Below are 25,411 nucleotides of genomic sequence, written 5' to 3' on the forward strand. Positions count from 1 at the left end.
GAGGGACTACAGTCATGCCCACTGTACTTGACTGGTTTGTAAAACAGAGGGACTTGAGGAAATGCTGAGTGTGCAAGAGAGTTTCTGTTTTAAGCATAGCTTGCTCATTTTTCCTTTGAGTGCATGTGTTCAGTTTCAAGAGGGGTTTATCAAGTAATAATAAACTGTTTGCTGTGTTGGGCATGTGAGGAGTGATGACTTTTACTGTTTGCTTTCTTCTTCTTTCTCCTTTGGGTTCCCATGTCTTCCCAAGGAGATCCAGATGGGATCTGTGGGTTCTAGGAGCGTGTCTGTGTCACTTTCCACTTAACAGAGCTGTATTTCATTCTTGGAGAGAGGTGTAGAGCAGAGTAAAAGAAATCACAGTGCTGACCTTCATCTTCTGCCTTGGAAGCCTTTAGCAGGGGAACAATAAAGGAAACTGGGGAAGAGAGGAGGAAAGTAGGGTAGAAAAAATATCGGGGAAACAGAACAATGTAACTTGCTTCTTTTTATACTGCCATTTTTAATTGTATTCTGATGTCATCTTTTTAGCACAAGCTGGAGAAGGAAACAAACCCAACTCGTCCCAGCTGGAACTGAGGATGGTCCAAAGCAAAAAGGACATAGAAAACCCAGAGATCATAGTGAAGGCCACCGTGTTATAAAGGCTGTATGTCTCCAACAACGCACAATGTATCCATGTCCTCATTTCTTTCCTGTAAATTGTAATATTTGCCTTAGATCTGTGACAGAAACCTGACTTTCATGAAATAGTGCCCAGCATAGGCAGATACCCACTCTCAAACATATGTGCTGGCCTTGCTCAGTTTAAACACAAAACAGCTAGTGTGCATTGAAGCGTATTGCCAGGTATCAAAATGGCTGTCAAATTCACTTAGTCTGTGTGATTACCCAGGGCAAGAGGGTATAGTGTTCCTGCCTTGCCAAAGACCTCAGATGTGAATTTGCTAATGGAGTGCTTGACTGACTGGAGAATATATTTCAAGATGGCCTGTAGTGCCAATGAAGCTCACTCCATGCTCCCTTTTCTTGGAGATACCTGGATCCTACTCTGGTATTCAGTATCTCAGCTGCTATGAAACTAAGCAGGGTTAAAACTACACACACGGTTCTGGTTGTGTGTAGGAGTACTTTGAAGATGTTTGGCATTTAAGTACTCTGAAGTGACCTTGAGGTGTCATTCGTGTTACTTACAACTGCTCCTGATTCCTTGTCTATGAACAGCTGCACAGTTTCAGTTTTTGCAGGTACTGGCTGCTTGTTTCTCATGTCTGTAGGTGCCCATGTGATTTTCTTCCAAAGCTGCTCTGTAAACGTATTGATTAATAAGATATTCTCTTTATGCAGTAGCACTGGTTAGAAGTTTGTAGTTCTACCTCCGAGGCCAAGTCAGAGTCTTTGTTTAATTTTTAGCTTCTGTAAGGACAGAAGAGAAAGCAGCTCTTTCCCTGAGAGCTGGCTGCCCTACTTCATTCTTCATGGGTGGAGGTAATTGCAAACTATGTAAGGCACTTCCTCCTATCAATACTCAGCACTATTGTCAGGCTTAGAAATGTAATATTTTTGGTTCAGTGAGCTTTAGTAAGTTACCTGTGTTTACTAGAAGCAGTGAAACATGCAAATTAAGTTGTTTAGAATGTCACACTGACCAGAGATGACAGAAATTCGTTATTATTAATACAACAACATGAGGAGGAACTTCTTTATTGTAAGGGTCACAAAGCACTGGAACAGGCTCCCCAGAGAGATTGTGGAGTCTCCTTCTCTGGAGACTTTCAGGACCTGTCTGGATGCATTCCTGTGTGACTTGCACCAGATTGTGGTGCTCTAGCAGGGGTGTTGGGCTCTATGATCTCCAGAGGTCCTTTCCAACCCGTAACATCCTGTGATCTTTATGATAAAATCCTGCTCAATAAGGGTTCAAAATGGAATTCTACCCATTCTGTGATTCAGCATCCTATACGTTATAGCCACATACATTATACCAGAAGGGCAGATATGCCCATAGGTACTGACCCCTTGTACTTCCGTATGATTTCTTTATGGGACTGAGGCTCTTGCTTCTCCCAAGATGAGGTCTAGTTTGGTGCTCTATCCGGATTCAGCTGTCGAGCATCATCTGTCTCAGACAGCATAGGGAGAATAAAATTGCACTTCAGTTTGCAGTGACATGAAGCAAATTTGCATTAGAGCAAAGGGCTGAGTTTTTCTTGATTACCTGAGCATGCTCAAGAAACTCACTCTTTTGTATCTCCCAGATACCTTTCCTGCATCTTCCTAACACAGTTTCACTTGCATAGTGTGAGAGTCCCCAGAGAGCTGATTTAGAGATTGCTTTGGCCATTGAAGTCTTCACTTGTCCCACCATTTGTTGATTTTTTTCTGACATCTTAAAAGTTGATTGGTTTCACCTAGTAGAAGAGTAATTTATTCTTAAAGTGAATTTTTAGCTGAATAGATTTTTTTTCATAGAGTAATAATGAATAATTAATACACTTCTGCAATCCACCATTTTTAGTGTCTCTGAAGCAAATGAAATTGAAAAGAGAGAAATATTTTTTGCAGTAAATGTAAGAGGCAAACTTCAGGCTTCCATTCCAACAACTAATACTATTACTTCCTCTCATGCATTTGGCATTAAACATGAAAGGAATGAAAAAAAAAAACCTTGAGAATTTTAAGGGGGAAAAATCAACATAAATGAGTTACAAAATGTGACTCTCTTAGCACAGATTTTAGTAACCACTGCCATGAAACAATTTCAAGCAGTAATAATTTTGGTGATGTGAGCAGTTGCAAAAATTAGCAGTAACAAAAATGAGTCCGTGGTTGACATCCAACATGTGAAAAGATGTGAACTCTCTTTAACACTGTGTGTAATTATCTAATGAGGGAAGCAGTGAAGGAGGAGGAGCCAGGCTTTTCTCAGCGGTGCCCAGTGAAAGGACAGCACACAATGGGACCAAAATGGAATACAGAAAATGCCATTTAAACTTTAAAAAGAAGTAAAAATTGCTGAGAGTGATGAAGCATTGGCACAGACTTTCCAGAGAGGCTGTGGAGTCTCCATCCTTGGAGATGATCAAAACCTGACTGAATGTGGCCCTGAACAACTTGCTGTGCTTGACTCTGATTGTGCTAAGTGGGACTCGACCATCTCCAGAGGTCCCTTTCAGCCTCCACCATTCAGTGATTTTTGTGAAGTGCAATGAATTTCCTTTCTTGCTGTAGTTTTTAATTGATGCAAATATTATTTTTTCCCTCCTGACATACCAACTTCCAGATAGGCTAGGAAATAGCTCACTATTAATAATCTTCCTCTTATTTTTTTTTTTTAGACACCTTGCTTTGCGCTTGGGCAGCTGTGCCAGCAATACAGTTGCCTTTAAGACAGCTGTTTTCAGCAAAGACACTTAAATGTTGTAGCTGGTGATGCATTTCAGCAGTCGAACGCGAAAGGATTTTAACTGTTTCTAACACTGACTGGAGAAGTGTTGCCTGCCATATTCCACACATAACTGTGAGTTTAGCTTTTTAAAATTAGACTATTTCACAGGGAAGTGGACAACCTCTGCCATCCTCTTAGGAAGAAACTATCAAGATACTGAACTTCCCTACCTGTGTATGTCATGGTCCACTCTTATGCAGCTGTGTCCAGTTTGCAGCTTCTATGAGTCACATACAAAACTCTTCAGATGGCCAGGGGTTCGATGAGTTCCAAAAGCAGTTCACCTGCAGTAAATGACGTTTGATTTCTGCAGTCTGTGGCTCCACCATGAGTCTGGAAGTGGCTCCTGGTGCACTGTCTCCTGCAGCCAGGGCTGTGGATTGCCCAGCACCCCTTGCACCAGCATGAGCTTCATTGCCAGTCAGGTAATGTGACATGGCTTTGGAGCTGCATGGGGCTGAACTGAGAGCCACATGATGGCTGTCCCTGCGCTACTGCAGTGCAAAACTGAGGTGCTTCAGTTCATTACATCAGGGGATCAGTGGGAGAGAGATGCTCAACTTACTTCTTGGAAGCAGCAATAAGTGTGCTGTCACAGAAACCCTACCTGCTGTAAGCATCTACTGCAGAAAAGCCCTTTGAGTAAGTGTTTGGCACTCTTTATTCCCCCCCCCCCCCCCCCATTAAATACTTTCTTCAAGGAAATTGAAAGAAAGGGCTGGTTTTCTCTGAAGTAAAGAAGCTTACAATTTAGGAAACTTAAATCTACATTGCAAACAAGTTTTTATCTCTAAACCATAGAAGGGAAAGTGGTGTATTTGTTGGACTGGCTCATACCTGTCAGGTGTGATCCTTTCTCAAGGCTTCAAGGAATGGGTTGGTTTAATAATTCACACCCTCCTTAGCATCTGTGGCATACCCATGTTAGCAAAAAGAAAAGATAATGCTGCTAATGTGCCCAGTCTGCAAAAGTTCATATTTGGCAGTAGCTGCGTTCTCTAGCAGTGGGCTGCTAGCTTCTGCTTAAGTCCCCAGGAGGTTGCTTATGTGCTACTGGTTTTAAAATCCCACTGGCCTGATCTAAATTAGGTCAGGTTTATGTCTTCAGTGAAGAATTGGGCTTAACATCTCTTGCCAGTAACAAACATCAGAAATCATCTGTAAATATATTCTGTAGCTGACTTTCTGTAGTCCTCACAGGCAGATAGGTATTTTTAAATGTCAGGGTATACATCCTTAATACTTGGATGCAGTTTAATTTGTTCAGAGTCACAAGTGCTTTTTTCATAATGTTTGCAGAATGAAATCCAGAGATTCAGCAGTCCTGTCCAATCTTCTATTCCCTTCTCTCCTCACAGATAGAATATCTGTATCTATTTCTGAGTTCATACTGTCTCTGTGGTGCAGTTGAAAATTGTGTCGATATTAGGCAGCTGCCCACTGTTTATTTAAGGGCTTGGAGGAGAATTATCAGGGCTGTCTGATCCACACACAGATCCTTAGGTAAAGAAAAATGTTTGGTCTAAACTAGTTTAGATCTAGTTTATTAGAGAAGAGCAAGCAATTTAGCTTAGAGAGTGGAGTCAGTAACTAATGGATAATCTTCCATGACTGTCCTAACAGTATGAAGGGTGTCTCTAGCCCACCAGTCCAGCATTCAATAGTTAGGGGACTGCTAACTTCACTGCCACACTAATTCCCACATGTTCATGTGAAGTTAGCAGCTAAGGACACTTCTGATGCCGAAGTACAGGTAGACATGGGAGCTGTGAATGCTTTCTGTTTGCATCCAGTCAACTTCCTCACCGTTCTTTTTTCCCCCGCTTAATAAAGCAATTTGTGTTGGATCCCTTTATTCTGGAATGAGCTTTGCAGCGTATGTGCTCAGCCATTTTGATTACTGCAAGGGTACTCATTTGTGGAGCTGTTGTGCAGGAGAGACCAAAAGTCATTTACAAATCATCTACTCTATTCTGGGCCTCGATTAGTCTCCACATGCTTAATATTCCCAGGTGCATATTAATGAGACATGCTTAAAGACATTGTGCTAAAACCAATGCTACTCACACTTGATAAAAATGTTTATGAACAATCTGCAGTCTAAATTGCTAACTCTAATGTTTGTTTGCTCTTTTTTTTTTAATGACAAGTGGGAGAAATCTATAATCAATGTATTACACAAAAGAATTGGAGGACCAATGTTTCCAGCTACTTGTACTGCCTTTGGGTATCTTATTTGCGTCTTGATTGGATGATGTTAATTTGTTGTCTGAAACTGTTATGGTGATTGTATTGATTTATTTTATTTTAAAATATGTGGCAAGGAAGATTGTAATAAAAGAATCTACATTTAATGTACCATGCACACACAAATCATTAGATCCTATTTTTGAATGTGTTAATCATTTCAGATTTCAACAGAATAGTAACAGTTTAATAGTCTTGCTGAATAATATGAGCATAATTAGAAGTTCTCTTAGCTATATCCTAGTATAGAGAAGAGCACATTTGTGCACTATAATCATCTTGCTGTATGTGGAAGTGAGTAACATCCTTGGTGTCTTACTTTTTAAAGAGATTTCATGGGAAGACAGCTGTTGGCATCCTGCACTACTGCTCTTGTATGCCTCTTACTGCGTGTGTTGGACCTCTTTGTGTTGTACTCTTTGTTCCTGCATGCAAGGTGAGAAGAGGGGCTTGGGATGAGAACCACTGCTCATTTTCAGGTCTGCTTGTGCAGCATCTAGCTGCACTCACCTTCATAGAATTTGTGCTTTACTGCATAGGTTAGAGCAGGCAGGACTTTACAGCAGGAAGTTGTTCCTGCATGTCGGAACAGCTGCTTCTGTCAGCCCTGCTCAGTCTCTGCTGTGGTGTGTTTTGCGAGAGCAGATACCCAATTTAATGAGAGCACTGGTTACTGGAGAAGGTGCTGCATCGTCATGCTTATGCCCAGTGGAGAAGTTTGTTCATGTTTATACTAAAGAAAACCACCTCTCCTGAGTAAAGGTTCCTGACTGTTTAAAGAGTACTTTCAGAAGACAGACTTCTAGAAATGTTACAGGTTTTAGTCACTCTGAAACAAAAATATTTCTTCATAAATGGCCACACAACCCTTTTTTCTACATCCCCCTTGCAGCTTTATTGGCTCCTTGACCATCTCCTGCTAGAATCACAGAGTAAGGTTATTCACAGAGCTGTTCTTCGTGAAAGATATTTGCTTCTGGTAAGTGAGAGCCTACTGCTGAACAGTTTTGTAGATTTCTAAAACACAGCTGTTAAAAACATGTATCAAGCATGGAAACTGAGCTTTAAGGTGCTCAGTCACAGTCCCAAGAATAGCTCTTCTAAGTAAATGAGCAAAACAGTGAGTTTATACATGCATGCAGGAGCAGATTTAAGGTAAATCCATGAAGTTCCATCAGAAACTGGACACGTGTGCTCTAAGCACCGCCAAAGGGCAGTGAATGCAGAATGCAAGGGAGCTGCTGTTGTCAGCAGGCTTTTTCAGGAAAGCCTAAGCTAATTCTCATGTTTTCTTGATGGAAAAAATGTGGTTTGGCTTTCAAGAACCTGCTTCACCAGTGCAAGGTGATAGCCTCCGTGCTACCAGCCACCACTTTGGTGCTTTTACTTCTCCAGCAGCAATGTTCCTTGAGGCAAGTGGGATGCTCTCAAGTGTGCTCCTAAGTAAGCACATGTTCCTGACTCAGTGTTTCCACAGAGCAAGCAACAGTAACATGTCCAGAGTTTGCAGAGCAGTGAATGAGGCAGCACACGATTGAGACAGAGAAAACCAGCAATATGAGAAGGCTGTGCCATATGTTCCTACTGAACTCACATCTACTCCTTGCCTATTGCCCTTGTGGTTGCATTGCTATGTAGAAAAAAAATCTGTGTGTAGAAGAGTGTAATATCTGTGCTCTGTATGTGTGTGTGTGTTGAAGCTTTATTTGCAGTGTGATGGGGGTGGGAAATGGAATTTGGGGGCTGGCTGTGTAGGCCTTCAGGATGTGAGCAGAAGGTCTTAAAGAGTTATATTTTTATAGATTGTGCTGCAGCTTTGGGTCCCAGCCACACCTAGCCCTTTCTTCCAGGAGAGTAAAATGGTTTGGAGTCAAGTGGCTGTAATATAGTAGGGATAGTACAACCCCACCAGCCCTGGACAAACTGAATAACTTAATAAAAGATGCCTTTTTAAGTAATATTTTTTTAGTGCTGAATTGTTGAAACAAAGAAATGTTTATGAGCAAACTTTCTATGTACTTTAAAGTTTGTGTGGTGCTTTGTACTGACTACGTGGACCTGTTCTATGTTTACACATCTTCACGATTGTCCTCAAGGCATACGTGGTAATTCAATGACTTTTATGCCAGAAAAACAGTGAAGTTCTGTGTAGTACCAAATAATTTGATTTCTCTTGAAATTGTAGGCTTTTGTAGTGTTTGTGTGTATTTTTTCTGGTTGGCTTTTCCAGGTTATATTATCACAGTATCAGTATTCTTTCTGCAGTAAGGCTTGTATGCTTGATTGTAGAGAAAGGCAGTAGGATGGTAGATACCATTGCCTAAGCAAGAAAACCCTAAATATTGCTACCTTATCCATTATGAAATCAGGTAAGTTATGGCATAAGCTTAAAATGCAGTTTTTGCATTGGACTACAATATCAAATACATCTAGAGCTGATGAAAAGTGGGTGAGGGGTTTGTGGGTAGATTCAGATTGGATGTTTAGAAATTCTTCACCATGAGGATGGTGAGACACTGGAACAGGTGGCCCAGGGAGGTGGTGGAAGCCACATCCCTGGAGGTCTTTTAAGGCCAGGCTGGATGGGGCTCTGAGCAACCTGATCTAATGTGAGCTGCCTCTGCCCATGGCATGGGGGTTAGAACTAGATGATCTTTGAGGTCCCTTCCAGCCCTGGCAATTCTATGATTCTATGATTAAATAATCCTGGAGGGTCTTAAAGGTGCTTAATAGCAACATATAAATGGACAAGAGACTGGAACAAAGTTAGCCTGTTCCCATTTTATGAACCTTGCCGAGCTAAGTTCATAGCTTGTGCTGAACACATGCTAGGCTAAATGGAAGAAAGTAAAGACTTTGTCCTTGTAGTCTGTGAGTTGTAATAAAGTGAAGCATTTCAGTAGGGTGCTCTGCATTTAAATTCAAAACCATGATAGCTTTCAGAAGAGCCAAGTTATCAATAAATCCCATTCAGCCAGAAGGCAAGCTGTTACCATGTGTGAAAAACACAGCTTTTTCATCTTGCTGTACTTACCTGAGTCTTTGTTTCTTCTTGCTGGGGCACCAAGGCTAAAGCACAACCGTGCACACACTTAAGTTTTTTTTTTACTTTTATTTGGTTGTCATTTGGGAGCTCTCTAGAAATTGCAAAGATCTGCAGCATCAATCAGTTTGCAGAGTATGGCCTTCTGCTGGATGTTGTGCTCCTGCCACGACAGTTGGTCATCTGAAAAAACAACCAAACATTGTTTATTCTGTCTCTTTTAAGAAGCATGGCAGCATCCTCATCACACTTCTGAATATACCACTACTGCAAAAAGCAGAGGAAAATTTATCAGCAGTTTTCCTCTCAAAAGTTTCTGAGTTCTGGATATGTTAAAATAAGTAGTTCTGCTTTGCTGAGTTAGCAATAAAAATGCCACCAAATAAATAATGCATTGTCATGGAGAGAGGCAGTGGAAGGGAACAGTTGTGCTTTGCATGCTTCACTGTACCTGGATTTTTCTCCCCTGGAAACCAGTGGGTGCAATATACGTACAGTGGCTGCAGAGTGACTCTTTTGCCTGTACTTCCCCAGCGGAAAATGCAGAGGTGTTACTCTAAGCAAGTGGGCAGATGAGGTCTGTGTGACATTGTTGGCCTGTTCATTTTGAAGTTCTGTACTGAACCTCTGGTTTAGCACAACTCTGTATGCACTTGGAAGTGTGTGATAAACACTGCTCTCCTGGCTGCAGCATAAGCTGGCAAGGTTGTCATTATTCTCCCTGATTTAGGACCCTAGTCTGGGTGGGTGTAGACTTCATCCTTAGTCCATGGAGAAGCAACAGGCTCGAAAAGTGAGTTACTTGGATGACTTAGGCTAGGCTCTTGTTCTCTGGAAAACAAAGGTAGAGAATGTTTGGCTGCTATGGTGGATCTATCATGTCCAGCTCAGCTATGCCATAAAACTACCCATCATTATCCTACCCTTGGTACTTGCCTGTGCCTGTAACAAGTGAAGGAGCTAAAACCAATGGGGAAATTATCCAGCCAAAACCGCAAAGGTTTTACCTGCTTTAGTTCTGTTATCCTCATCCTGGGAACAAGTAGGAGCTTGTAGCTAGCTACTGCTAGGGAGGGACTCTGTAGATGGAGCCAGACAAAACTGGGAAGAATGGGATTGTCTTTTTTCCTGACATGCTGGGTGGAGAGAACCTAACTACAGAGATGTACTGTTAGTGGTAAAGAGAATAAGTCTTTGTCAGTTAAGCACTTGAAAGAAGATTTGCAGATTTAGAAATCTGAGTTTGGTGTTCTCAGCCCTACGCATCCTTTGTATCACAAAGAGATTACAGAACTTTAAGGATTTGTGTGAGTGTTTTTAATTACCTCTTGTGCCCAGCAGAGTACAAAATAGCATAGAATAAAGCAATTATATAACAAGGGAACATAGTAGGAAGGAAAATTCAGGTGGAGACAGTTTAAAGTCTGCTTCTGCAGCACTTGCATGGAGTCAGAATTGTCCAGGTCTGGCTCTTTTCCTTCCCATCCCTTTCCCTTTAAGGAAGAAATCACATAAGAAAGTGAACAGATAAATAAGGGAAGTAACCAAGGAATTTATGTGGCATTGTTATTTATTATTTTTGTCTCCTGGTTTTTAAATCTTACGACACCAGAAGTCTCCAGTTCACAAGGGATTGCCAGAAGATGCCTTGCCAAGCAATGTGTGACAGCATGCTGCTTGTGACACGCTTGTGACAAGTGGCATTAGGATACCACCTGCCCTGGTGGCTGGATTTAGTGCAGCACAAGTACTCACCTGCGCTCATCTGTGTGAATACAAGCCTTGCTAGGGAGGGAAATCGGCTTCTTGTTGGAGATGCAATGCCGGGAGGAAATGACGGAGAATTTAGCACCATCCAGTGATCTTGCCAGTTGCTGTTAGTAATTGTTAGTGCAACGTGTCCCTCTCATTATTTTCTATGTGGAAGATGGGAGGGTAACAGCCTACATGCCATTTAAGTATGCTTTTAGCTGGCAGAAAGGGAAATGCAAATCACACCTGTAAAAAACAGAGGGGAGGGATCGCTGTGTGTTTGCCCAAGAGATGAGTAGAGGAAAATTTGAGGTTTGGCTCTCATTCAGAAATGACTCAGCACTGACCAAATGAATGCCATATCTTCAGTGGGCAGTAGCATCTGGAGGAGGCCAATATTTAGGGTTTCTACCCAAAGCACATTTAGTCCTGCTCTACTGTTCAGTGAAAATGCCCAGTGCAGATGCCACCAGAGCCTCACCTAGTGGAGTAATGCTGTGATAAAGAATGTGGTTTTCTTGTGCAAGTCTTAACCTCTTATGGAAACAGTGCATAACTCAGTATTTTCATGGTGTACAAGTGAAATGTACTTTTTTTTTTTCAATAAAACACATTTCCTTTCGTAAATGTTCTGATTTGTTTCTTTTCCTTCCTGATGTTTCTCTTTCCCCAGTTACATTGGAATGTGTGGCTTTTACAGGAGATACCTGAGATACCCTGAGTTACCTGGGGCTGAGCCTTGTGTCCGTCATGCTGTGTGTTGACTCTTCTCTGCTTCCTTTCCACCTCTGGGAGCTGCAGCCTGGGGCAGTGACCACTGCATCCAGACAGCTTTCCTCCTGGGAATCCCACACAAGGAAATCTGACTCCTCAATGCAGTGCCTTGCTGCTGCTGCCAGCTCTGGGTAATTTCAAACCATTATTCTGAAGAATTCCTTAACATCCAAAAGGAAAGTGGTCCAGTTTGTGCCAGGACAACTCAAAATCTCACCGTGAGGAATAAGGTTACATAACACACGGTGGATTCCTGCAGGGAATTTTAGGTATTTAAGTAGCTTCTGGTTTGCCATTATTGAGGTTTCACTGGTTGTGAATTATGTGGTAAGAATGGGCAGTAAATCTCAGGCCAACATCAGAAGGGAGCCCTGCCAGCCTGCCAGCTGCTGCTTGGTTTGGTCCCCTGAATATTCTGTATGGCAGGCCAAGAGAAGTTTTAACAACCTGATTCTGTCTTGTGGGCCTTGATTTATTACGTTTTATTTACATGGCTAATCCAGACATGCTGTGAATGCTGACCCCAGATGTAGGTGTGCTCTTCACAGTATTATTAGGATTGGAAGAGACCTCACAGATCATCAAGCCCAACCCTTTACCACAGAGCTCAAGGCTAGACCATGGCACCAAGTGCCACGAATTGAATGATGGTGTCTCCCTGCTAGTGATCTGCCTACATCCATCACCATAGGAGAGAGTAAAGCATTAGAATAGAATGGACTATGTCACCTGGCAGGGATCTACACTGACCATCTGGTCCAACTGCCTGACCACTGCATAGCTGACCAAAGCTTCTTGATGTCCACACTAAGCCTCCCCTGGTGGAGCTTTGAACTGTTCCCATGTGTCCTGTCACTGGACGCCAGGGAGAAGAGATCAGCACCTCTTCCTCAGTGTCCCCTCCTCAGGAAGCTGTGAAGACCAATGAGGTCACCTCTCAGCCTCCTTTTCTCCAGAGTGGACAGGCATGAAGTCCTCACAGGACGTTGCCTTTCACCCTTTTGCCAGCTTTGTTGCCCTACTCTTGATGCATTGAAGGACTTCCACCATCCTTCTTAAACTGCTTCTCCAGCTGTCAGAGTCTGAGGCCATGAGCTACCCAGGACCGGAGCACAGGAGTGACTCTCACTCCTTTTGAAGAGTAAGAATGAAAATGCTGCACACCGATGGGGAGTTTAAAGAGAGATTCTATTGACAGGTGCATATATGAAAAGGCAAACAAGCAGAACGCATACATCCACGAGATCAGCCAAGCCTATCTGCCCTGGAGCCTTCAATACCCCAGAACTCCACTCCCTCCGTGGCTCGAATGAGAGCGGAAAGGCGCAAAAAACCTTCGCCCTGCTCCCCTGCCCTGCCCTGCCCTGCCCTGCCCTGCAGGCGGGAAGCGGAGGGGGGGGGCAAGGGGCCCTTCCGGCGCGAGGCGGGGCCCGCGCAGTGCCCGCGCTGGGCTCGGGCTGATTGGCTGTGGCCTTCGCGCCCCGGCGCTGGGAAATGGTCTCTGTGCCTAGCAAAGGGATCGACACTGGGGTGCTGCCCGCCTCGGGGCTCTCCCCCGCCCAGGCGGCGGGAAATGGTCTCTGTGCCTAGCAAAGGGATCGACACTGGGGTGCTGCCCGCCTCGGGGCTCTCCCCCGCCCAGGCGCTGGGAAATGGTCTCTGTGCCTAGCGAAGGGATCGACACTGGGGTGCTGCCCGCCTCGGGGCTCTCCCCCGCCTGGACAGTGCCTGCAGAGAATCCCCTGGCGCTGCCAACGACAAGCTCCTGAGGGGCAGGACCCTCCCTGCTTCGGACGGCTTCCCACCGTTGCTCATCATTTTGCATGGTCTGAGTTGAGAGCGAGGGGCAGTGGAGCTTGACAGGCCACGGGAGCTGTGACAGGACCAGGCACTGAGCGGGGACAAAGTGAAAGGGGAAAAAGACCCAGGAGGTAGGTGTAATTTCTGGTGTAACTCAGCTCCTGAACAAGGGGTGCAGAAGTGCTGCAGAAAGGCCACCTTCTTTCTTTGAGCTCTCATCCTGTTTGTGTGGCAGGGGCACTACAGCAGATGAAGGGAGCTGGAGGCTTCAAGCTCGTGTTGCAGCCATGGACTGTGGCTCCCCTAAGCTGAGCCCTCTCCACAGAGCTGGCTGGTTAGCCTGGCCTTGGAAACATGCTGGAGTCCTTCTACTGTCCTCCTGTGGTAAGTAAGATTGGTTTCAAACACAGTAGAAGATTGTTGCAGGCTGCATAACCAAGAGGGAATTGGAGGAAATGATAAAAGCTGCTACCATGTCCCCACCCCCTTTCCCCCGATTTTATTCCAAAGGCTAATTTACTCATTGAATAATAAATAAGGGTTAAAGAAATTAATAGAAGGGTAAGGCACAGCATTGCAGCCTTTTAAATGGAGCTGAATTATGAATCAGGTCCAGCAAATGGCTTCATGAAGGCTGGAAAGCCATGGCATTCTTCATAATGCTTGTTAGTTCTGCCTGCTAAGACAAAGGCACTTAAATCTCCTGCTTTCAGCAGTACCTTAACTGCAGGGAAGCCAAGGAGGAGCTAACGATCCCTTTCACTGGTACCCATCATCTAGCATTTCACAGCTGGCTCCCAGATGCTGATGGCAATGATACAGCACCAACTCACTCTTGCGTCTTCAGCCTGGGCTCCTACACCTGGAGTTTTTAAGCTGTGTTGTTGATCCAGCCAGCCTGCCTCACTGCAAGAAAAAAATAATTACTAATGCTAGTAAAGGTTAAGTTTTGTGTTTAATATTTAAACAAAGTGTTGATAAATAAGTACTACAATGGCACAGGTGCCCTTGTCAGTGAAAACAAACATGCTGAAATAATATAAGGCACATTGCTAAAGGTCATCAGTGTTATTCCCTGGAACTGATTAATTCTTGAGACTCTGGCTTTCTTACCCCAGTGGCATGATTCAGACTCTTGCATATTCTGAACAAGCAGCCAGTTCAGCAGCTCTGGCTGCACCAGGCTGTACATTCTTCAAAGGGGTCAGAGTGACAGGAGCAGGGAGAGACAAGGTTTTCAGGTGTAATGAATTTTCCAAGCACTCTGCTCGTTAATGCACATGGTTCAAAGCAGCTGAGGATGTAGGTACATGGCAGTGAATGTGGACCCAGCACACAGCTGCTGTGGCCACACCAACCCATACCCCTTACTCACAGAGCCTTGCCTTCAGCTGGCGAAGAAGCTCATGGTGAGCTGTTTCAAGGAGCTGATCCTGCTGGAAACTACAACTACTGAAAAAATAGGATTGCTTTTCAGATGGATCAGTTCTCTGAGTTGCCATGCTGCCAGAAGCAGCCAGGAACAAAAGGGCAAGGGGGTAGAGCAAAGAGTGACTGCCTGCAGCATTTTGATGTTGGTGGGGACCAGTGTGTCACACCAAGTGCTCCAGGCTTCAACCAGAGCAGCGTCACTGAGCTGTTCAACCTGACCTCAGGATGGAGCATTTTCCTGTCTTTCTTTCACCAAAGATCTCCACTTTCTGATTCCCTTTGTCAACAAAGCTGAGCTCAACCCGTACAGGTAAGCAGCACATGTGAGAATGGAAATCTAGACATGATGTGATTTAGAATTATAGAGTTGTTTCAACTGCAATAGACCTCTAAGGTCATCAAGTTCAGCCACTGACCTAACACTGCATGTGGCCATTGAACCACATCCAAAGTGCCATGTCTACACATTGTTTTAACATCTCTAGGGATGGTGACCCCAGCACCTCCCTGCCCAGAGTATTGCAGTGCCTGGCCAAAGGCATTGCAAAGATGAGGTTGGAAAATTTGTCAGGAACTGCTCTCCTACCAGAAGGCTGAAAAAGACGTTTCTTTATTGCACCCAAAATAGTCACCATGGATACAAAGGTCTTTAAACAAATCCATTGTATAGATTTAAGAAATTGCTTGGGATGTTATCCTCTGAACTTCTCTGAGAGTTTTGTTTTCTTCCTTGTGCAAGCTGAGGAGCTGTTGCAGAGTTTCCTGGGAGATACCCAGCAGGAGACTCAGCAGAGAGTCTCTCCCTCATTCTCCAACTGCTTGTGGGGTATGGGCCAAAGTTTCCTCAGATTCCTTCCGCCAGCCCAGCTCTAGAAGGAGGGAGTGTGCCCCGAGTTCCCCCAAAGCAGTTGGTCTTTCTTGGGCTGTGCCTAAGCAGGCTCACCTGCTAGCACAACAGTCAGGTGCATGAAGACTATTCTCAGTAACTGGTTGAGCCACTCATTAGCTCACTTGGAGGTCTTGGGCCAGGGGAGGGTCAAGTTTGAGCACAAAGGCTCTTTCTGCAGTAATCCTGGCATTTCCTGTAAAGACAGGACAGGTAGTGAGACCCTAGGTAGATAGAGAGACGAGGTTAACAAGTGGGTTGTTCCTCACTGTCTTCTGGGACTAGAGACATGATGATCTTGCAATGGCCCTGGAGGAGGGAGGTGATTTGTCCTCCAGGCCCTGCCTTTGGGGAATATTGTGAGGGAACCTGGTTGGAGCTGACTTACTTCCACGTTCTCCTGGGACTGTTTTACTGCCTGTTAAATGGCTTCCTGCAGAGCAGAGTAAGGCATGAAATAATAACGATGCAATAGCTATGAGATAAAGCAGCCACTGATTTATTAGCTAAGAAATATTTGACTTTGTCAGGGCAAAGTACTCTGGTGGTTGCCAAAACTGTGCTAGCCAGCTCCTGTGAGACACCCAGCAGGCAAAAGGATTCCCTGATTTGGTCCCAGTGCCTCAGGGAGAACCTGGGGAGCTTCTTTCCCTCTGCTCCCCCCTTCTTGGAGACCTCCAGGAGCCACTCAAATATCAGACTGCTTAGCACTGCCCCTCCCAGAGGGGTGCTCTTTGTTCCCTGAGGTGGAGGTTTGTGGGTAACCCCAGGAGGTACCTACCCAGGAGCCCACTCCTCCCTGCCCTGGGCTGCATCTGTCAGCACTGACACGAGGCTAAGTCTGTCCATATACTCACCACAGGTCCACCTGCCCTTGTCAGCACTTGAGGTTTGGTTTGCCTTTTTGCTCTACTGATGAAAAGGCAGACAGGAACCCACTGCTCAATTTCTGTTGACTAAGATGTCCATAAGCAGCTTTGGGGGTATTTGTCATGCTCTGGGAGAGGAACAGGTGAGATGCCTTGGAAAGATGGAGATATGAGTTCAGTCTGCTAACAACGTGGAGAGAAGCTTTAGCTGAGCCACCAGTCAGACTGACACCTCACTGTCAGGGCTCAGACCTCACAGTGTTGGAGACTGGACAGACAGATGGACAGAAGGACCAGCAGTGGGTTGTGCTCCCCTGCCAGAAAAATGGAGGAAAGAGCAAATGAGCTTCCAGCTGTTGGTTGTCTCTCCTTGAACACTGCAGTGCTCTGGCCATGTTCTGGTTTCTCTTACGCAGAGTCAAGTCCTGCTCCTGTCCTTAACATGTATCACCTAGGCATGATGGAGTCAAAGGGAAAGATTTTCTTCCCTTAGGACAAACAGCTTGTCTTGTGTTCAGACTTTAAAGAGGAAACCAGAGTTGGTCAGTGCTGGGATGTCCCCCTCAGGTTTGTCAGGACAGAGGTGCTCACTTCTGTAGGCTCAATCTACATCACTTGAACAATGAACAAAGAGCTGGGCTGGCACAGCTTTGGGGCCAGGCTGGACTAGCTTACCAACAATGTCTGCTCTGTGCTGGTATGCCCAGCTTCTTGTTATCACCTCTATTAGTTGGTTTATGGAGGTTTGTGTTTGAACTGTCACTTGCTCTACTGTAACAAGTCTATAGCCTGTACTAATATTTCTGGGATGCTCAGGTACCTTGGTAAGGTGCATGTCTATGTGTGCAGACACAGACGTTTGTCCCTTCATGCCACATGCACTAGAGTTCTGTGAGGCCTTTGTATTTTGGAAGTAAAAGACTTTAGCTGTAGAACAAGGTGGGTATTCCTACTGCTAATTATTTATGGTTTGGTTTTCATTAATCTCTGGCAAATGCACATTTTAAGGGATATACTTAACATTTTTCTGCCTGAGAGAGAACCATTACTGTCTGGGCCCATATTTTACTCTCCAGAGTTATAATTGGAAGAACAGGCTGTTTTGATTTGACTCTGATAAGCTCCCTCTCCTTTGAAGACCTCCTGCCAGCTCTGGGCCTGAAGAGCAGAGCAGGGCAGGAAATAGGAAAGGACTCTAACTAGCTGACAGGAAATTGCTCAAGACTACAGGAGATTAAGAATAGCCAATGGTCACTAATATTCATGCAAAGAACTCAGGCTGCTGTGCAGTCAAAAAAGTTGAGGTTCTGTTTCAGCAGCTAATGGACCTTATTCTAGGAGCCAACTTTGAGGACAGGATACAATACTATACACATAGCATGAGGGTGCTGGGGAGCAAGACAGAAGCTAGCTTTTATAAAGTCCTTTTATATTTTTCCTATCCCAGAGTGCCACTTTAATTAGCTGCTACACAGCCTATGTAGGCTTGAAAAAGGCCAAGAAAAGGCTGAGAGAGAAGTGTAAAAGGTGATTTCCATTTTAAAATTAAGTGACTCATAATTTGAGGCATTAACTCATGACCTCAATGATTATAAATTGATTTCAGCCTCAATTCATTATTAAAAGACTAAGGTTTTCATCATCTTTAAGTCCCTTACATTAAGTACCTCAAATTCATGGGATAAGCCTGGAGAAATCATTTATAAGCCACAGGGAGGGAAAATGGAGTAGCCAGAAACCAGTACAATGTGCATCATCTTGCCAGTACCTAGACATGCCTATGCAAGGTCCCTGCTTCTCCTTTTCAGCCACCACCTTTGCTTCCTGAGGATGTATTTGTTGTTAGCCGCTGGTAATTCCCTTAAGGAGCACTTAGATCTTGTTCTCCTTGAGTCATCACCACTACTGTAATTTTGTAATGTTTTCCTGCAGTTCCTTTTCTGAACTTCAAGGACTTGTTCACTCTAACTCAGAGTCTGGTGGTGTTTACTTGTTTTCTCTCCTTTCCCTGCTTTGCATCCGCACTGAAAACTGAGACAAGCAAAGACTTTGTGAGATGATCCCCCCCCCAGTTGTCATTTTGAGTTAAATAAACCAGAGCAAAGCAATGGTGATTTCTAATTTAGTAATAATTTGCTAAAGAAAGAAATTAGTAATTGGTGCTCTCAAATGTTAAACTTGTTATCTTTTTAATTACTGTTAGCTGGGTTTCTTGAAGACCTCATTAACTAAGCATCTGGTTTTATAGATGCAGTTCTTGAGGTCTCAGATGCTTCCTGCAATTATCTAGCCACAAGAGGAAATTTATTAACATATGCAAATAATTAGTTGAAGGGAAGTAAATTCCCTCTCTTCTGTAAAACTGGAATGATTGATCTGTTATCTGTTACCTGCAGTGGGACAGACATTACTATTTTCCCATTCCTTAGCATAACGCTGTACTAGCAACTCAGGCAGGCTTCCAGCCTCTTCCAGTGTAACTCAGAGGCTACCTTGCAGTACAAGATTAGCCACTGTCTTCCAATCTTTAAAAACCTAAGCATTTTAGTCACCTTCCCCTCAGATCTCAAACATATATGGTAGACAAAGAGCTTATTTTCTGGAGTCTGTACTGGCTCCTCTTACCCTCACCCCTTACACCAGCATGGAGAAGATGGGATTGTGTTTACTATACTGAGGATCAGTTTTAGAGCCTGCTTTTCCATTCTCTCTCCTTTCCACAAGCATGGAGTTGACACAACACCTCCTTTACCTGGCTGTCTTGCAAGCAAAAGACCTTTGCTCAGTAGTGTGCCTCAGCAAACTGAAAACTTTGCAATGTGCTGTTGTAGTATCTTAATCTACCTTTTCCATTGAGCCTCACAAATTGTCTCTGCCCTTTTCCTGATTTTATCACATTCCTCATGTCTGGCACTGAAGCCTCCTCATTCTTGCTCACCATCAGCTCTCAGCCATTCCTCTCCCTTGCATTTTGCACATGCAACAGTTCCCATGGGGGAAAAGCTCAGCCACATCAATGTTTCCAGGCAGCAGGATGACACCCTCTTTGAGGCAGTACTGACCTTGTCTGCCTGTGAATCCCATAAAATGGCACAACTACAACAACTCCAAGCTCTGCATGGTCTGGGACAGGAGTAGTCCTCTCCTTCAGCTCTCTCCTGTTTCCAAGCTGGTTTTCAACTCCATAGTGGTAGCTCCCATACCAGCTGTTTACTGAAGTTTGTTTCGAGCAACTCCTGGTTCTGCTGTCCACATTTCTCAGACCTACACTTGTGCCTACAGATAGTGTCAGGTCTGCAACTGGTTACATGCCCAAATGATAAATGTAGAAAATCATATTCCCTTCCCATCAGACAAGGAGCCTGTCTGTGCAGTTGTTACTGGGTTTGTATTGCTCTGGGCAAGACCAGGCACACATTTAACAGAGACAACAACAAAATTAGGCCGGTGTTGCTGTCCCAAGAACATTGGAAGTCCTTACCAGCTGAAAAACTGTTCTCTGCTGGGTAAGGTTACACCTAAACCAAGTATGGAGTAACCATATGTCATGGGTTGAGCTTAATCTGCTGATGAGTATTCAGTACCATGCTGATGTCATACCAGCTTCAAAATGAAGTGGTGGCTGGAGCAAGGTATCAAGGGGCTTAAGTTCAGATTGTAACATGAGAGGCTTCCTGTTCTGGTTGCTGCTGGGTCAGGGGGTGGACAGGTCGCTGGCTTCTGCTTCTTAATTTTTCTGTGCTTTTCTGCAATGGGCTAAGGTCATTGTGTGTTGTATTATCTTGTTAAATTCCTTGTCTCAATATAGAAGAGTTTTTTGTGTTACTTTTCCTCCCATCTCTGTGGGGGGAGTGGAGCTTGTGAGAGTGGGCTGTGTTAACCCAGGGCACCCTATCATAACGTGCCGGTGTACAGTACAGCCAGACGGTAGCATGAATTCATTCCTCTGAAGTGACAAGCACCACCAGAAAGAGCACATCACAAATAGATGCATAAGGTTTTATGTAACATAACCAGGGCCAGGTCTCAGCATATCAATCCCAGCTGCCTCCAGAAAGCAAATGCATCAACATGGCTAACACTTTACTGGAAAAAAAATCTATACACAATTTCTTTACCAAGCCTTAATTGAATCCTCTCATCACCTCATTTCTCATTATCTCAACCTTTTCATGCCACACGTTGAGGTGCCAGAATAGACTATGCAGGTTAAGACAGCCCACTCCCACAAAGCCCTTCCCGTCCCGCACACAGATGGAGAGGGAAACACACAAATCCCTGGATTGAGATAAGCAGTTTGATGAAATAGTTACATTGTACTATTTATTACCTTAGCCTGTTTTGCAGAAAAGCACAGCAAAAAGCAGAAGCAGCAGCAGAAGCCAACAATAAAATGACCCCCACTCCCCGAGGCCACAGTAGCCCAGAGGAAAAGAACTACACCCCAAACCCAGAAGCTGGAAGCAGCAGCTGGAACAGAAGACCTCTCATGTTACAATCTGAACTACAAGCCCCATAATACTTTGCTGCAGGCAGCACTTTCACATTGAAGCTGGCATCATGTTGGCAATGGTATTGAATGCCCATCCACAGATTCAATTGGCTAAACCCATGGCACTGACAACTTAGAGGAAGCATCTGGTGGAGAAACAGGATTTGCTCCTATTGTGGCTGGAGATCCACTAGAACAGTTCTTTCTTTGTACAAAAAGATAAATAAATAAATGAGCACCCAAAAAATCAAGGAATAAAGCCTATTGAAAGATACAGCTTCCTATGTCTTTACAACCTGACTTTCCAAGTGATCACCTCAGAAATTTTCTGTGATCAAATTGGCCCAGATTGCTAGTCCAAAGAAATAAAGTATTCACATTACATTTGAAAAGGAAGCCTATGATTATTTTAAGCAGCCAATTTTCACCTGTTGGTGTGGTGATTGCAGTAGTTAAGGTGATTTCTGAGCAACAGAGTGTGGAATATAGAATATCTCCAAGCAAGGATGTCGAGTATTTTAAGGTCAACCTCAATGCAGGCCTTATTACTGCTGCTTGTCTGTTGAAAGTCATTGAGAAGGACCTGTATGAATTAGAAATATACATGAGCAAAGGTGGTGATTTAAAAGCATAGGTTACACTCAGGTTAGACGTTGCCAGCAATCATGCTTATGAACTCCAGCAGCTCTCCTACAGCGTGTTCACCGCCACAGTATCCCTGCGGGGTTTAGTGTCTTGGCAGTTTCAGCAGCTGGTATTTGCATTGCTCTTGCACATTCAAGAGGCTGGTAAGGGTTGTGGGAAAGAGCCTGGGAGAACTTCTGGCACCCTGAATGTTACTGTTAGGTTTTGAAGCAAGAAGCTTGTGTCCTTGTACACCTTCTGCATGCTGATTTGTGCATGCTGCTCTCTGATGCCTCTGCTTTAGAAGAGGAGCAGCTAATTACCTCCTGCCACTTGTTACCTGATAAATCCTTATGCCTCTCCAGTCTGTTTCTTTGGAGGTGTAATTTTGGGAGGATGGTGACAGATCATTTTAACATCCCAGGAACTATTTGACCTTAAATTAATTGAAAGTACTTTCAACTCTCCCCCTGTTTAGCAGCTTTTTTATATATTTGATGACCCACACCTTCTAATGATCACTTCACTCAAGATCTAATTTACTAGAAGAACTTCCTTCAGAATACTATTATGGACAGAAAAGAGCAGAGCTTTTCGTCAGAGCTATTCATTAGTAGCAACAATCAGGCTCACAGGTAGCATGGACTACAGCTCTGCCTCTTGATGCATGTGCTTATTAACAGGGGAGTTCAGAGGAGAGCTTAGACCGTGTGCATTGAGAGTGTTGGTACAGGCTGAGTCTCTTTCTGACTCTGAATTCAAACACTCTTATCCAGTTTACTGGGCAAACTGGTTTTAGTGTACATGATGGGTTCAGTTAAGGCAGATGCTGAGGAATCTAGTGCTTTAGGTAGACTTTATTTTTCAGCTGATTATTTTGGGGATGGGATGTGTGAGTATATGGATATGAGTATGTGAAAAGAATTTTGGTGGAGGTTGAGCAAAAATTGTGATCCAAAGAAGAGGCCTCCTGGGAGAGGCTGAAATGCTGGCCAGAATTAGCATGGATAGCAGGAAAACTCGAGGATTTCCCCAGTTAAGCAGGAATTGGTGTGGTTATGTTAACAAATAAACTGACAAGAAAGTCATCTAATGCTGCTCTCACAGCAGAGGTGTGAGATGTTTCTTCTCACAACTAGAACAACCTAAGCACCTAACTTGATCAAAAAGAGCAGCAGCTGAGAGAAGCCTGGGGTACTGGGTTTATTCAGAAGCCTAGCAATAATCTGCTGTACCCAGTGAGGAAAATCCAAGCTTTTCCTATGGTGACTGTCAGAGAAGGGATGTAGAGGCAACAATATGTCCTTCTCATGGAGAAATGAGAGCCTGGAAGTGTTCAAGAGGGGCTCCTAAGCCAGATGAAGATAGGGACTGTCACTGATGCAGAGTTCCCCTGGGAGAAAGGCAGCCATTTTAAAAAAGGTTTGGTTTGTTTTTTACACCAAAGACTGCCTCCTTCCTCACAAGTGAGGGAGATGATACTTTTCAACCTGCTCTAAATGTTTACTGTGAGAGCATGGACTGGGCACAGCATAACTGCAGGAGGAAAAACGGAATCCAGTGTGCAGATTATCTTACCCTACAAAAAATTAACTGGACCTGAATACGTGATGGAGCTGTCAAAAAATCTGTATAATCAGAAGCTTTTCTGAGGAGAGCTTTTTTTTTCACTTCAGGAACTCTGAAATGAGAGAATTAAAGTCGAAGGATTTGTTGCCAAGTCATATGTAAAATTAAGAGTACTTTCCTGTCTAGTTTCATGGCACATCAGCTACTTTGAAACAGTCAGGTTGATTATCCTTTTTTTCCCTAGTAACAACCCTTGATGACCTTGTCCTGGCTCCACAAAGAACCATCCCATTCCCACTGTCATCTCCTTCCCAGTGCCTCCAGATATCTGGCACTCCTGGGTGACTGGGGACTCATCTGCAAATGCAGCCCTATGCCACCTGTTTATCCAAACCCAATCTTCTTTTTAGATTTTCTTCAGTCTTGACAGAGGCTTGCCAATGGCAAGAGTTTTGTTCACCTGCCAGAAACTGACCATTGCTGCCACATTACCCACAAAGAGCTACAAAGGCTCTGCTTGCCACTGGTGCCCTGGCCCCAGCTTCAGAGGTAGAACTGCAAAAACCTTGTGACTTCCACAAGACAGTCTAGGTAGCCTCAAAGCTGGTTCTTTTTTCTGTGAGCTTCAATGGTATTTTAACAGTATGTCTTCATTCAATCTGCTCAGATGTCTTTTCTTCTTGTTTAATTGTGTTCTTTAAAAGTCTGGCCCATGCATGGGCACTCTGAGAAGACCATAAAGATGCAGAAACTTATGGATGACTGCTAACTAAATATCAGGTTTTAACCTCAGGCAGCAACTGAGCACCATGCAGCTGTTTGCTTACTCCTTCCCTGCTCTGCCAGTGGGCTGAGGAGGAGAATCAGAAATAAAAGTGAAACTTGTGGTTTTAGATAAGAATGGTTTAATAACTAAAGTAAAATATAATAAGAATAAAATACAAGCATAATAATGAGAATTGTGATGAAAAGGAATATAACAAAAAGGAGAAATAAACCCCACGAAAAGACAAGTGATGCACACTGCAGTTCCTCACCACCCACTGACCAATGCCCAGGCAGTGATCTGCACCTTCTGGCCAACTGCCCAACAATTTATACACTGAGCATGATGTTCTGTGATATGGAACAGCCCTTTGCATAGTTCAGGTCAGCTGTCCTGACAATGCTCCCTCCCAACTTCTTGTCCACCTGTTCACTGGCAGAGCATAGGAGACTGAACAATTCTTAACTTAAGACAAGTGCTACTACACAGCTAAATCATCAGTGTGGTGTACTGTCAATGTTGGTCTCGTACTGAATCCAAAACACAGCACTGCACCAGCTGCTAGGAAGAAAATTGACTCTAGCTCAGCTGAAATCGGGACACTTGGAAATGCGAAGGCTTCATCTAGACTGCTTCTGCTTATGTCCCCATCCCCTGCCAATTCCACCTTCCTCTTCTTTGGTTCCCCAGTGGCTACTGGAGTTGCCAAAGCTGTTATGCTCAATGCTGAGCCTAGACTTGCATCAGCCCAACCATCAGCCCAACACCACCATGGCAACTAAACTATGTCCCAGAGTGTCATGTCTACATGCTTTTTAAAACTCTTTCAGGAAAAAACACCATAATGGGAAAGGAGGAAAAGCAGCTGGGACACCCAGAGAGAAAGGAGGACTGTCCTTTAGCTTTTTAGGAAGGTCTTCCATTCTGGTCAGATTTGGCTCTGTTTATCCCCAAACAGGTACTTCTTAGGCCTGCCTTTCTTCCACAACATCTGCAAGGAGGCAGCTGGCAGAACCTAGAAGTGGCTTCCAGGACCAGACACATGTAATTCTCCCTTTGGAATGTCATTCCCACCATGGTGGCTAAGGGAGGCGAAGTGTGGACATTGCTAAGTCCTCTTCCCCCCTCTTTGTGTCTGATCATAACAGTCTTTTCCAATCTTAATAATTCTATGATCTGTGTGTCTGTGCTTGCACTAATAGTTGCCTGTCCCCCTCCTCACATTGTCCTTTTATGGCACCAAGGTCACTTTGATGTTTTTCTCACTCTCACTCAGCTTAGTTCCTCTACAAGATAAAATGTTCTGTCAACATCCCCAAGCTTCCTTCTTATCTACCATACAGATGGTCTCTGGGCTGATTAGTTGCCTTGTATTCCAAAATAATAATGTTCAAAAACATCTCCTGACTAACTTGTGACTAAAAACACTCTAGAGGTCTCATGCTGAGAACAAAGAGAGGAAAAAGTAAAACTACCAAAGTCTTGTTCTTCGAACATACAGACAGGCTTAAGGCCTGGCCTTCGAAATGCAAGCCTAAGGTAAACACCATTGAGCTGCCCTATAAGGATGAGCTCCTCTCTTCTCCTCTCCTTGGGACACCCCTGCAACACCTCAGTGCTGCAGAAGCCTTGCCAGTGGATATGAATAAACAGAGTTTATGGCAGTTCAATGCTCATCCTCCAGCTGCCCATAAAAAACAGGTTTTG

General features: G+C 44.1%; 1 protein-coding gene and 2 long non-coding RNA genes across 4 annotated transcripts in view; 2 read left to right on the top strand and 1 right to left on the bottom strand.

Moving 5' to 3' along the window:
• The window catches only part of PDXK (pyridoxal kinase), a 54,569-nt gene extending 43,449 nt beyond the window's left edge, over nucleotides 1–11,120 (top strand). The window contains exons 11-12 of one of the 2 annotated variants that reach the window (XM_064152623.1): nucleotides 535–675; nucleotides 3,342–11,120. In XM_064152623.1, coding sequence (XP_064008693.1) covers nucleotides 535–647 — 113 coding nt within the window. In that variant the 3' untranslated portion in view covers nucleotides 648–675; nucleotides 3,342–11,120. Of the gene's footprint in view, nucleotides 1–534 lie in introns of both variants that reach the window. The other variant, XM_064152622.1, reaches the window with a different exon arrangement.
• A 1,574-nt stretch (nucleotides 11,121–12,694) lies between these two features.
• Nucleotides 12,695–25,014, top strand: LOC135180239 (uncharacterized). Its single transcript, XR_010304341.1, has 3 exons — nucleotides 12,695–13,198; nucleotides 13,303–13,451; nucleotides 24,663–25,014. It is a non-coding gene; the product is annotated as an uncharacterized LOC135180239 (long non-coding RNA).
• LOC135180237 (uncharacterized) lies at nucleotides 12,790–14,360 on the bottom strand. The gene is made up of 3 exons (XR_010304340.1): nucleotides 14,181–14,360; nucleotides 13,787–13,973; nucleotides 12,790–13,446 (listed from the first exon to the last, which is right to left on the bottom strand). It is a non-coding gene; the product is annotated as an uncharacterized LOC135180237 (long non-coding RNA).
• Nucleotides 25,015–25,411: the final 397 nt, after the last annotated feature.

Source organism: Pogoniulus pusillus, chromosome 12 (assembly GCF_015220805.1).
Source record: "Pogoniulus pusillus isolate bPogPus1 chromosome 12, bPogPus1.pri, whole genome shotgun sequence".
NCBI classification, from domain to species: Eukaryota; Metazoa; Chordata; class Aves; order Piciformes; family Lybiidae; genus Pogoniulus; species Pogoniulus pusillus.